Source organism: Ptychodera flava, chromosome 13 (assembly GCF_041260155.1).
Source record: "Ptychodera flava strain L36383 chromosome 13, AS_Pfla_20210202, whole genome shotgun sequence".
In the NCBI taxonomy this organism is placed as follows: domain Eukaryota; kingdom Metazoa; phylum Hemichordata; class Enteropneusta; family Ptychoderidae; genus Ptychodera; species Ptychodera flava.
Genome location: NC_091940.1, coordinates 3,110,235 through 3,124,697, shown reverse-complemented (window position 1 = coordinate 3,124,697; position 14,463 = coordinate 3,110,235). Strand labels below are relative to the sequence as shown.

Below are 14,463 nucleotides of genomic sequence, written 5' to 3'. Positions count from 1 at the left end.
CAAAGTTTTTGATTCACTGTTTTTTCCTCTTTGATATTAATGATTGACATCCATTTCTGTACAACAGTTCAGGACATCTGGTTAAGCATAGAAAGTGTGAAATACATTCACAGCTCATTCAAAATACAGCTCATTCAAAATGTACTGTATTCAAACTTTAAGATTGACACTTTGAAATTCCTATCTTACAACTGACATGTCAACAATTTCATTAAAACATAGAATGACTATTTAAAATATAAATATATGTAAAATGTAATATATATATATATATTATATATATATATATATATATATATATCCACTTTTGTTTTACCTATGTCGCGCGCCGGGGGGGGGGGTCACTCTGTTTTCGAAATTTGGAATAGGGGGGTCACCCTGTTTTCAAAATTTGGAATAGGGGGGTCATCCACTTTTTAACGTCGGCAAAAAATAATCCACCCCCCCCCAGGCCGAAGAAACTGACCAGTCCCTAAAACTGTTTGAACACCCCGAGCACCCCAAGAGGGGGTTCACCTCTCGCATCGAAAATTTTGAGAAATGGTTGTGTGTAATAGTGCAATCAAAGTGGTGTTTCAATTTATTTAACACTAGGTAAAGTTGTTGAAAATGGCATTGAACTCTGATATCCTTTTTACATTTTTGCACGATCAGTGTTTGAGTCACAATATTCAACACCAAGCAATGACAATACATTTTGTAAAAACGGTTCTCAATTGCAAGAGACTGAAAACCAAAGAATATGCAGACATGGAAAGCTGTGACCTTCTTGTGTTATTTCTCCAGCTGCTAGCTTCTAATGAAACCCCTGAATACGGTATGCTTGAATGTCAAAATGATAATTGAACTAGATGATATCAATTAAAATATATGTTTCTGATAATGAAGGTTTTGTCCTTGATCCTGTGACAATTTTGAGAATTGATGTCTGCAATTGTGCAGTCTGTTGAAATCTGAGAGATGTTTTCCAATTTTCCTTTTACAAGTTAAACTATTAGAACACCCCAAGGGGGGGAGCGCAAGAGGGAGTGCCCCTCTCATATCGACAATTTTGAGAAATTGATATGAGAAATGCTGCAATTTGAGATGGTGTTTCAATTTATTTTGCACGAAAAATTAAAACCCTCTTCTCTTCACATTTTAAGCAACCCTTGAAGTTTTCAACTTTTGAATGACCCCCACATTCCTCCGACCCCAGGCTATAAATAATGACGGCTCCCTAGAGACGACACCGATTGACAAAGGGTCATAAGCTATTAGTCATAACCAGGGTTGAAATTGCCTGTGTTATTGATAATGATTTATTCATATGAACATTTCTTACAAACGATACATAATTTTTGCCATAGTTTAATTTCATAATTACCTACCAGCACTTGAACCCTGAATGATGTTCAGAATGTATGCCAAATTAGTGCAGTTGCAGTATCGCACACAATGTGAACGGCAGACGGCGAAGTCAACAATGTGAACGCGTACAAGGAATCATAAGGCAAAAAGAGATGTTGGGATATGTGGTGCATAGCAACAGACCCGTTGTATGGGTCCCATACGCTCTGCAGCAGACGCGGGACGACCCCTCCCTTTAATTGATTAGCAAACTACTGTAATGTAGACTAGTGCTTTGATATTGCTGCATACGACATAAGTCAATAATGACACCGTATGCGGAAGCCATTCCTCTCCGCTGTGCACGCAGAGACAGCACCATTGCTCTCTTTATCGTTTCATATTGTACAGGTTAACAGGGACAACATGCCAAAGGCTCACAGCCGACAGTGAGGTTTTCAAGGGCTTATGTTAGTAAAATTATGGTGCCGTAAAACTTACCCCAGTGATGTCTCCACACTTTACTGCGTTGAATATACCTTTCTTGTCAGCAAAAAAACTGCAATTAAATATAGCTAGATAATTTATTTTCACTTTCAATATCGTGAAAAGATTACAGCGTTCGGTATCATGAAATGTTTTACCTGAAAGAGGACTTTCATGTTTCAAATGAATAAAATGAAAAATGCTGGTATCTAAAAGCCTTGGACTGATAAACCACAGTGACAATTAACAGAATGCAAAAAAAAGACGACTGAATGGTCACTCTGTTATAATAATGAGTACCAAGGGTGTACGTCCCTTGAAAAGAAAACATTTCCTTCGACTTATGCCCATTGCATATACGTTCTTTTATTTAGTAGCCACTAACAAAAAGTTTAACCATAATTTTTTATTTAAAATCTATGGAAACCTCAAAGTCAAGTATTTGGGAAACTGGTCCGCTGTTGAATATCAAACATATTCACACATACTTCAAAATGAAACTGGAGACATAATTACAGTCAGAATTCTTATCATTCTTTTTCTTTGTGTTTATTCCGACTCAACTGTTTCACCGGACTTTTGGCTTGTTCGTATTCTTTCCGCATGTTTGGTACATATTTTAAGGACCTAAAATGAGGGCCTTTCCTGTTTTGCAAAGCTATACCCAGATTCATGCTATCTGAGAGCGCAGTTTTCCGTTTTTGAAGGCCTTTTCATGTCAATCAACGGCCATGGTAAAAATGTCAAAAGCATGGAGATATACCGCCATGGTAAAACTATGGAATAAGTGAAATTACAAGAATCGTACACATTAGATACTAAACAGAATATTTGTTTCAGTTCCTATTTGTATTTACCACCAGTGTAAAAAACGAGACTGCCTAAAGTTGGTGGCACCGAAATCACGAAAGTATTGGCAAAGATTTTACCTTTTTTGTGTGTGTAGCGTTTTGCTTCAGCTTCACGCAACCCTGTAAATATTAGTAATAACATTTTTAGAAACGGTTGATCCTAAAGGTTGACATAATCATCATCATTATGTAATACTACTAAGACGTGTGCACTAAGCTGCAATACCACAGCGCAAATTCAAAGCTTACGTCCATCATTTCTTCATAAGCAATTAACTTCTGAAATCCTCCCAAAGTGGTTGAAACAGGCGCATTACTGAGTCATGTTCACTCATATGTTTTAAAAATGTGACAACATCAAGAACAAAGGAGACTGTATAGAGATAATATCATGGTGGTCCTTGCATTTGGATCGCTTTTCATTTGGCAATACAGTATACAATCTCATTAAGATCCGATGTTGAGATGACAACGTTTCAACCTCGGCGTGTTCTTTGTTACTCTCGTTACGTATCAGCTTACGACAAAAGTAAAGAACAATCAAAGGTGGAAACGTTGCCATCTCTATGCTGTCTATGTCTGATTTTTTATTTAATATCGCGTACATGCAAGCGTCGAATATTGGTGCATGCACACAAATAATACAAGTTGATATCCTCACTTTGAAATCTTACATTTCAAAGTTTATCATTAAATACATTACCCTTTGAGGCATAGGAAACAATCCTTGGCCTCACTAAATTATGGTAATATACATTCCCTTTTGTGTGCTTTCAAGTAATTTTAATAAACAAATTTAATTATTTTTTGGATCGCCCCCAGCGCGATCTACACAATCGTTATCTTCAACCCTTCCACCAATACGGTTGGCAAAAAAACCCACTGTTATCAATGGTGATTGTGGATCTGTTTATGAGGCATTACAGGTTCACTGTAATAAATGTATCTCTTTGTCGACCATGCTTCCTCTGTTTCATTCAAGTTATGCAAGTTCTGTGTAATTTTATGCCGATCGAAGCCAATGATGTGTGTAGCGTGTGCATTCGAGGCATTAAAATTACTGATATATCATTCAAAAATAAATGTAAATAGCTTGTTTTGACTAATTGGTGACCCTTCGGCTTGAAAGAGATATTGGAGTGACTACTATTTCATAACTCAGGTGGTTTATCACAAACAATTTCCATACCAGGTGCCCTTTCTGAATTGCTAACCGGGGAAAAGACCAGACACATCTCATTGCAAATCGAACTATAGAGAATAGCATATTCCTACCCTTGTCGTCATCAAATGTAATGATGCAGATCTATTATCGAAAAATGATATCTCATATTTGAATCTTCTTCTACTCCACTGTTCAATGTGGCTTTCCACTTGTGATCTCTCAACTTTGAAGTTATCCAACCAGACACTTCTTTCCATTCTTCCCATAGACCCCATTTCCTTCCGAGTGACTAAGATTCATGGAAAGACTTTGGATAATCTGAAAGAGCAGAAAAATGTTCATTTAATATATTGCCAGCACATAGTATCAACGACGCCCCCTAATTTATGCTTCAGGTCACCTCAACGCACTATCTGATAGGTGTAAAGGTCAGCTGATAGAGCCGAATTCCATAAAAACGAAAATATTGTAGCTTTGAGGTGGCACATTGACATGCATACCAAGCGATTCACCAGCGTTTTGTAGTGACCTGGCGAACAAGGTTTGCTTGAATGCATTTGTAACGATGTTTTGCTGTCGCGATGGTTCCTGGGGGTGAAGTCTATACGGAATTCGCCTGCCTACCTGCATTTCAGATATTTATAGAGTTATACTTCCGCGTCTTATGCCGAAGCCGTGGACATTGGATTTTTCGACCATTTTATCATGGAGCTAGAAGTCACACGCACGCATTCATTACTTCCTTCTATGGATAAGTCATTGTCAACTTTCTGTCATATGTCGCCTGGTAAAACTGGTCGCCATGACAGCGAAAATACAGACAACATACCTGTGTATTATCTGCGTCACCCTTCCTCTCGTACGCCTGCTGTCTGACTTACTTCATATTCATGAATACATTAACCTTTATCCCCAGTTGAACGCTAGCACTACCAGTACACCTGTATATGCAGCACATACATCAGCAATATTGTTGAATTTCAGTATAATGGCGTTTTGTCAATTTATCACTTCTCTCCACGATTTTTGCTTGTCCTTTTCCGGCGATACAACTGATAACTCGTAAAACGTTCGCTTCCTCGAAGAGCGGAGTGTTGAGTATACATAATTGCAGTTTGCTTTCACTTTCACTTTCTTTTCTATCTTTATTAAGGTAGGACGCACTTCGGGGACAGATATTCGGACTCTCAAATTTTTACAATTCTTTTCTGATCTACCACTTTGGGGTTCATTTTAAAGCAGCTCTTAGTGAAAGAAACTTTTTACCGGCTTAGTTTTTCGAAAATCGAAAATTTTATTTTTTCTACATAGAGTTAACACAGGGATGGCGGCCATTTTGAATTTCGGTAAATCTTGGGTTATTTGTTTCTCTATTACCAAAATTTGCAAGGTGACCCCCGATTTTTATTCTTGATTTAGTAAGAGAATGGCTGAAAGTTTCATTAAGGAAAGTTTGAGCAAAAGTTTAAGTCTTTCACTTTCGAGATGCATACTACTTTAAGGTTACGTGGCACACGTAAGCTTAAAATGAACATAGGGAATTGCACAGAAGTCCGTCCCCAGGGGTAGGGGTGTCTTGGACTCAGGACAAGGTTCTTCTTGCTATAACCAGTGCTAACATAAGATAAAGACACCAAAGCTGCAAAGAAAGGTTGGTAGTATAAATCTTTATTGGCAATATATATCATAGTCATTAAACCATAGCAAGAAGAACCTTGTCCTGAGATGAGACCCAGACACCCCTACCCCCACCCCTACCGCTGGGGACGGACTTCTGTGCAATTCCCTATAAAATGAACGATAAGATGTCAATGACTGGGCGTGCTTGTATTTTGATGCTGTTGTGGATAAAATTTCCATTAGTCGTGAATTAGTGATCTGTATGAGGCGCGCTCAGATAATAAGTGCATACATTCAACAGTTACCATCGGTAATCCATCGATAGCGCTGTAGGGTTATGGTACAAAACCTATTCCCATTTGAATCTAAGGTAACGTGTCTGTTTTAATGCAAAACTTTACGAATCAACGTGGATTTCTCTTTGACGACATGACAAGTGGCCTACTGTATATAGCAATGCAAAGATGGCATATATTTAAATATTGAAAGTGAGCAAAGGTACCGTGCTTTGCAACGATTGAATGACGCCTTCTTCGACCATAGTACCCTAGTATCCCAACATCAACGAATTGGATCTTCATATTTTTCAAATTTCTCAAAAGTGTTAAGTGTCCTATAGCTGAATGTTGTAAATATAACGAATTACTCATAAAAACAGAGTATAACTTTAAAAAAACAGATGAGCTTATATTTGCAGATTAAACCGACATTAGCCTTCTTCACCATCCAATTATCCCAAGTTAGATCCCATCGTGTTCAAACTGAAAGCTTGAGCAAATCACCGGAGCTGACACACTGGTTTAAGATAAAAGCTAAGGCATGCCTATACTGATAGCATTTTACATTACTTACGGAAATATGAATTTATTTTCTCTTTCAACAGCCTGATACAAGTATTCACAAACACCTGACTGAAACTATCATTCACTTCTATTCTGTCTATTTCAGTTTACGAGTATCGGATAATACTTACATCACTGAATGGGAGGAACCAATTAATCTTGCAAACACTAGGGACTTTAAAGTTGATTGTTTAGTATTGCACACATAGAAATATTAGAGGAATTGGCTTGAGGCGGGTAACCCTGACTTCTATAGAGGAAAGACTTTGACTCCCATGTATTTCTATGAATATTTATGAGGAACATGTTTACATTCTGACATTAAATTTAAATATAAATTAATGCAGGGTGGTTTGCTCTCAAACTGCAAAAGAGGTAAACAAAACTGACAACTGTGTAGACATCATGATGGAGAATTAACTATCCAAATTTCATGTCAGTAACTTAGCGGTTTTTGAAAAATAATGACATCACTTTTACAAATTCTTCAAAATCCTCTTGAAATCATACAGACCTGTAGTTCACCTACGGACTTCAGGAACAAGCTAACAAGCTGAAACTGCCACAATAATTTCTTTTGTGAATAAACATGGATGTTCATAATTGTATTTTTTATTGAATTCAAATGCTCATGTCAACCTTTCATTGTTCAACTCTCATGTGTCTTCCCCTATTAAAACTTGCTCAGAACACAAATACTTTACACACTCAGTGAGTTTCACGATAGCCCAACAAGATCTAGGTAGACCAGAAAAGTATTGCAAATATATGATGGTCGAATGTTTCCCCAAGGTGCATTCCCTTCAGCTAACATGACTCTGCATTTAATCCTTCTTTTCATAAAGATTGTTCTCCCAACATTTGCATTGAAAAATTTAAAAAAATACAAATATACCTAACTGTGCAAAGGGCAGCACTTGCATTCATATTTTGATAGAACCACTGATCCTTGTGAAAAATGTTCAACTATATATGCGACTGTTTACATTTATCTGACAAAGAAGTGGTATATGGGGTAAATGTGTAACAGTGTCATGCATTTGGTCAGTATCACACAACAATAGGTACAGTATTTCACTATATGTTACATTCCGTCATTTGTAGTATTTCCATTGAGGTGGTAAGGAGATACAAATCTCACTAAAGAAGAGTAAAAGGTTGCACTCTTTTGTACCATGATCTATTTTACATGTACTTCACGCCTATATTTGTCAAGAAACGTGTGTTATTTTATTATGCAGGTAGTCCTGTCCTGATATGAATTCAAGTTGTGCTCTCTGCTAACTTACCCACATGTCTTAGCCCACTGGGGTTGCAAATTTAGGGAATGGCTAATTGGTGCAAATTGACTTGTTGACATGAATGAATGAACATCTATTATGATTATCCCAATTTCTCTGTAGTCTATCCCCATCTAGCTAGACATGCATGGTATTTTGATAAAAAGTGAGGTTGAGAGTAGAGCAGGCTTCATCTGATATTGAAGAGGTCCAGATTATCATCTCTTTGTTTAATTGTAGTGGCATACAGTTTAGTACAATTTCATTGATATACATGCATTCCTGGGGAAATCTTTGGAGCAGAGATGAACTTTTGTCTAACATTCTAGGGCAAGAATGGTTCAGCATGAAAAACAATTGCTATTGGCTTCACGCAAACACCAAATTATACAGTAAAATGAATAACCCAAACAAAACAACTGATGTACTCCAGCAGTGTTACATCTACTTGTTGGTAGAAATCTGCATCAGGCACAATTGGATTGCAAGGATAGCTTTTTATTGATAAATGAATAGAATAACATACATTATCACTGACATGATCTCACAGATCATTACTTTTACAAAGGCTGCAGTTGACTTAATAAAAGCTTGCGTATTTCAAAAATAAAAGAACCAGAGTAGCGTTTTGTGACTTTTTGCTATTAGATCTAGATTGCCTCCAACAAAAACTTCCATAGTTATTCAAACAACTCGATGCATTAACAGGTGTGTATAGATTTTGTCCTTGTTGATGGTGTCTTTTTGTTCTGTATCTAACAGATGATGACATCACAGTCTCTGTTTCATGTGATCAGTTCCCTCCGAGAGCATTGCCTTGACCCCATCTATGACCACCACCACCACCATTGTTATCGTCTCGTCTCCTACTGGATGGAGCCATTCCAAAGCCTGAAACTCCTCCGCGGCGATTTGGAAAGTATTTGTATCTGCAAACACATTGTTGATAATTATATGCAAACTTTCTGAAATATAGGAAATGCTCAAGTCATGAATTAGAAACACTGTTATGGTTCAGTCATACCTCACCACACGAGACTGAAATGCTTCTTACAGTTTGGAGCAACTCCACTAAGTTTATTTTGCATCAATTATATTGTTAATGATAAGGATATTTACATTTTTCACAAAACTGCATTTCAGCACTACAGGCAAATAGAGTAACACACATAAGCAATGTCAAAGACAGAATAACACTGTCAAGCTGCCGTAGAAGATTCTTAAACTCTTGAGAAACATGGTTACACACTTACAATATTTGCGGAGTACTGAGAAACTGTCTGCCACCAAAATCTTGTGGGTATTTGAACATCAGGAAAAAATATAAATGACCAACAACAATACCAATCAGTTCACTGAGGCCACTGAAAAGAAGATAGCAATTTGTCATTTATGTATAAATACAGAGTGTCAAACATTCATAAGTTTGCCTTATATTTTAAAACAAAAGAATTGTAATCTTTTCAACACTGGAATTTGCTTTCATCAGACATTTCATCAGAAAATTGAATCATGGTAAACAGGGAACTGAGGATCATCTCCAACACCTAAACCTAGATGATATAGATGTAACGTATGTCATTATAGAGAGTAAAAAGAGGTTCAAATCTTCAAACTGATCATCAAGCCAAAATGGTGCTGTAAATTTATGCAATACCAATGAAAAAAGTACTCTTCATGAATGAAGAAGACTTGAGTGTTTTTTTCAAGTCCCTCATGTCTATTCAGCATCTTGCACAATTTGACTGCATTAATACATTAACGAAGGCAAATATTGAAGTCACATGGTCAATTATGCGCTAAGAATCAAAATCTGAGCACTGCAGTGTTTGATCTAGGACTTCAAAAATAGGGGCCATCGTGGGCCCACTCCCTTGAAAAAAAGGGGCCATTGGCAAAAAAGGGGGCCATGCTGGGCCCCTTGCAATTTTTAAAAAGGGCCCTTGTTGATCCCAACCAGCGGATAAAAGTGGTCCCCCAGAATTATTAATCAAATTAAAATTGCAATTAATTGTTTTTAAAAGCTTATAATGGACAGATTGGGTTGCCAGGCAACATTTGCAAAGACAGATTCAACTGTGTGCTGAAGAAATTGACAAAAAGGTGCAGTAGCTGAAACTGTTGATATTTTTCTTTCTGTGTGTCATCCAACAACGGCAGTTTTCTATTGAGCTTGAAGTAATTTCACTAGCATTCAGTTTGTCAACTACGTTTTTAGTTATTCACGTTTTAGTTGTAAAGTAAACCCTTATTGTTCACAATTTAATTTAGATTCAATTGTCAACAATACCACTGCTAGAAATAGAGTGGATATACAGACTTTGTTGACAAACTTGATTTTTTAAGAATTACAAAAACCATTTTGATACTCAGAATAAAAACACTGAAAGCAGCCTATTAAAAGTGACAGCTACTGTCCCTTTAATCAAATAATATGAAGTTACTGCAGTGACTGGCAGTTCACCCGCAAGAAGGATCTCTTCAAAAAGACAGACGTACAGGTGAGTCAACATTTAATAACACACTTTTATTCGGTTTTTTTTTTCAAATTTTGACCATTTTCTCAACTCAATACTGATGATTATGCATATGTTTTATGCAGACATGTACCATCAGCTACCATTCATCATGTCCATAGTACAGCCAGTGCCATTGTGACAGCCACTTCACCTGAGAGAAGAAATATGATTTTTTTATTGAGCTGTAAACACTGAAATGCCAAATCTGATTTTAATAAAAATTTCACCTTAACATGTACCATTTCTGAATCAATTATAAGTAAGAGTAAAGGAATAAAATGTAAAGAGGGGTAAATAAATTAAAAAATAAACTATTAAAAATGTTAATGCTAGATTTTGGTATCCAGAGAAACAATAAACTTAGATTTGAGAGTGTGTCCTTTATCTTATATTTCTTCAAAATTTCAAGTTTAGAGTAAAGGACTAAAATAAAATTTGGGGGTTCACGTAAATAAGTTGAAAAAAAATAAATTATCAAGCCTGTAAAATACAAGATTTACGTATACTTGAGAAAAATTTAACTGAGACAAAAACACTCACTCTCTTCTCTATTTGTTTGATGACAGAAATATGAAATATCTAAACTGTTTTTGTACGACTTGAAACCCCACGTGGCTACCACGCTGGTATGCGAATCACTGCCAAACGAATAAATAAACAAGTGACTTGTCCTCGGAAACTCGCTGCCAGTTTACAAACATAACCATTCCCTACCACTCGGATATTTTGATCACCCCAAGAAATGTCAGAAATTAGCGTCCACGACACCATGCACTGAATACCAGTCCCGGCCACTCCATCATGTAAAATAGTTATACCGTATCAGCATTGCTTGCTATTTGATCATAACGTACTACAGTCTAAGCTTACATATGGTAGCCTTACATATCGAAGTCAACGGTAAAATTCCAAAATTGTATTCACCTGCGGGGTGCGGTTGTGTTGCGAACCGGTAGCATCGGTCTGCGTGTCAGTTTCTGACACTTCCATCGTTGTACCTCCTTCATCGTCGGGCGTGGGTGAGGAGACAACCCGACGGCTTTACAGATATAGCCACGGCATAGTAACCATCGTACCGCTGGCATCGTACCGCTGGCATAGCTACGCATGGCCTTCTGCACACGTCCCGTCAAAGACGTCATCCCAACTTACGTCATTGTCGCAAAATGTCGTGATTGAACATATACCACGTACGGTAAATCCTCGTGTTGTCGTAGAGCATGGGCGTAAAACATAGTGGCCTGGCAGAAACAAACTACCAGGCGCCGGTCTTGAAATATTGCGCCCGAAATGGCGCCATGGCCTGTGAAAATAGCGCCATAGCTGATTTTTTTGCGCAAAATGCGCAATGGCGCACTCTAGATCAAACACTGAGCACTGGAAGCAATGTCTATAACAAACACATTCATGATAATCATGCTTGCTGTCAATTAGATTGGCATGTTTGAAATATGCAACAGGAAAACCACGCCTACATACTTGGTTTTTTTTTTGGAAGTCTTTACCATTGCATTCGTCAAGCAGCAACAAGAGTAATGATAACTCTGAAAGTAAAGTTCATGATAGGTGTATTGTACACAGTACTTCCCAGGATTGTTGTCAACATGGTAGCAATGGTGATTGTTATTCCACATACTACCTAAAAAAATCGATAATGGCATGTTTAACTCCAAGCAAATATGGAGAAAGAATGGCCATAGTAACTGAAAACCATCCAGTGAGTGAATGGCGATGAATTCAGAAACAATAATTGACATGGTATACTTACGCTCCTCTAATGATCATGTTGAATGCAACCAACACCCAAGGTAAGTACATGGCTTTGAATTGTGTACCAAACCAAAACTGGACAATTGTGTCTCTATTGAGCTGACACCAGACATACAAGACACTCAGAATCATTGGGTCCATTAGAAGCTGCAAGTGAAAGCAGTAATGTAATACATTTCAAATGAAGATACAACAGACTTTGGCACATAGGAAACTGAATTAAATGGGAACTGACAGATACAACAAACAAAAGATATGTGTGACAAATAATGTCTTTCTCACCATACACATTGATACCCCTATCTCATTGTATTAATGAAAGTTTCACTGAGTTAGTACAACCAAACTTTAGAACATGTACATCTAATTAACACAAAAGAAATTATTCCGTAATGCTATAATCTGTAAACAATACTGCTGTACATATAGGTGTTTTGAATGGCGACCAGCATCCACATACTTCCTACTGGTAATATACTGTACTCTCCCTTTGATGTACTCTAACACTTCATAAATATTGAAATGTTTGCTCAAAAGATATTTTATTAAGAACTAATGCTTAGCAAAACCTGCAACATTTTGTTCACATGTAGAAGTGAGAATAATAAAAATTAATAGCTCATAATATATTTACCATAAGTGGTGCAATAAATCCAATGATCTGATTGTAAGTAGGTAAAGGTTCTATAACAATTACAATGTAAAGTGTCCTAGTTGATATCAAGCAATATTAACATATACATCTCATTCACTGACATATCATTCAGGTTGTGATTAACAAAGTATTACCATAATGATTTCCTCACTAGTATTTCCGGAATGTGGAACTAGTAACAAAGCAAAATTCATCATCCCCACTCTCTCATGTAAAATTATCATCCAAAGCTATTCATGTTGTTGAAACTATTCTTTCTGGTCTGTAATGTGTACAGCTTACAGGTGACACTGTTGTACCAGCTAACATTCATTGGTGCTGGTAAGGCACTGGTAACTTATTATAAGAGCAAAGGATACCACCAGACATAACCAATTAAAGATTAGCATAAATGCATAATCTGCTGGCCTTCCATCAAAAACACCTATGAGATGAAAAAGACAAGTAGTGTATTAAACAATTGCCCACTGTGACTGAAATATCATCTAGCTTAATTTGCCAAAATCATCATTAAATGCATTATTATTTCATCAGAAGCAGCTGAATCTTTATATTTATGTTCTTCCAAGGATAGACCATACTCCTTTATTTCCATACATTCACTGGTGCATGAAAAATGAGACTTACTTTTTGGGAAACATATTGATCTTGTTCATTTTCAAAATATGTTGCAACATAATGTACATCCGAATGTACTATTGTCATTACTGATTCCAAATATGACATTAACCTGTGAAAACAGTACATTGACTTACCTGTTTCAAGTCTGACTGAATAGTTGTAGAGAAAATATAAGTTTATAAGATAATGAAAACCAGTCTGTGGCATGATTGGATAATACAGTAAAGCACTGAGTGGTCTCCATATCTGCAAGGTAATTGGAAACAAATTACTGGTAACTACAACGCAATGCGGCACAGGAGTTAAGGACCATAAAAGCAGACCGAGTGATTGTTATTCTCCTGTATGACAACAATAATGTTGGGTTGACACACCAATGGACGTATTTAGTCTCAGATACTGCTAGTCATATACATGACGTAGCAAAACAAAATTGATTTGCTTATGTAGATCCAAACGCCTCATAATCATTTATGATACAGCAGTAGCAAAGTGAAAGTGAAAACAACATCTTTGACACTATACGTGTTTTGGTATTAGATTAATGCAAAACAATGATAAATAATGTATCACTTTGTTTGGAAGTCATCTCACGTACGTATAACCATACCCCATAGACAGTGGACTCCGTGGAGTGGAACTTTGATGACTGTCTATTTAATAATGTTTTGCACGCTCACAGTGTTCTAATTAATCAGTGCGATGAGCGTTAACGACACAAAAATCAGTCATTGCAGTCATCCTACATTGGTTTGTATCGGTTACAATACTGTACTCCTAAGTTTCTGTATGCACCCATGGGATATAAACACGTAACAATAACATGGTTGAATCTGAACTGAAATCTTACAATTACATGGTATACGCGGTGCCGATATAATAAACACTTCAGAAACCGATTATATCACAAGAAATAGAGCGACAACAGCAACATAAAACTAGAAACGCATGAGCAGTCATAGACTAACCTGGAACCTGTACACAACCCATTCAAAATTAAGGATGAGGTACATGGGATTTAAAAGGCCGAACTTCGCGAGTAAGGGCACCACAACAGATCCTGTGAACCAGTATCGCGTAAGCTGTGGAATACCACGATACCAATCCCCGAAATCGCTCGACATTGCGACAATAGTTGGAGTTAGAGACCTGCTAGAGCTAAACCTATCACTGAAACGGCGACACTATCAACAAACAACTGACTTGCAGAAATGAAATTACGGTAACATCACTGACGTGGCGAGCGTTCACTTGCAGACATCAAATGTACTTCCGGTTTCCCTGCCCCCTTTCTACCGCTGGCTGCGCTACACTCACGGTGATCA

General features: G+C 37.1%; 1 protein-coding gene across 1 annotated transcript; it reads right to left on the bottom strand.

Annotated features, from left to right (window-relative positions):
• Positions 1 to 8,055: 8,055 nt before the first annotated feature.
• LOC139147107 (derlin-1-like) lies at positions 8,056 to 14,427 on the bottom strand. The gene is made up of 7 exons (XM_070718012.1): positions 14,107 to 14,427; positions 13,273 to 13,384; positions 12,877 to 12,941; positions 12,497 to 12,523; positions 11,861 to 12,009; positions 8,827 to 8,937; positions 8,056 to 8,502 (listed from the first exon to the last, which is right to left on the bottom strand). The coding sequence occupies exons 1-7, from the start codon at positions 14,260 to 14,262 to the stop codon at positions 8,367 to 8,369; spliced, it is 756 nt and encodes a 251-aa protein (XP_070574113.1). The 5' UTR covers positions 14,263 to 14,427; the 3' UTR covers positions 8,056 to 8,366.
• Positions 14,428 to 14,463: the final 36 nt, after the last annotated feature.

Bases quoted from the DNA above. Each gene is read 5' to 3' on its own strand.
- LOC139147107 (XM_070718012.1), bottom strand. From the start codon at position 14,262: ATGTCGAGCGATTTCGGGGATTGGTATCGTGGTATTCCACAGCTTACG. The intron at 12,942-13,272 runs GTAAGTCAATGT...TTCATCTCATAG, and splicing joins TTCAGTCAGACTTGAAACAG to GTGTTTTTGATGGAAGGCCA. The intron at 12,524-12,876 runs GTATCCTTTGCT...ACTTACAATCAG, and splicing joins TTAATTGGTTATGTCTGGTG to ATCATTGGATTTATTGCACC.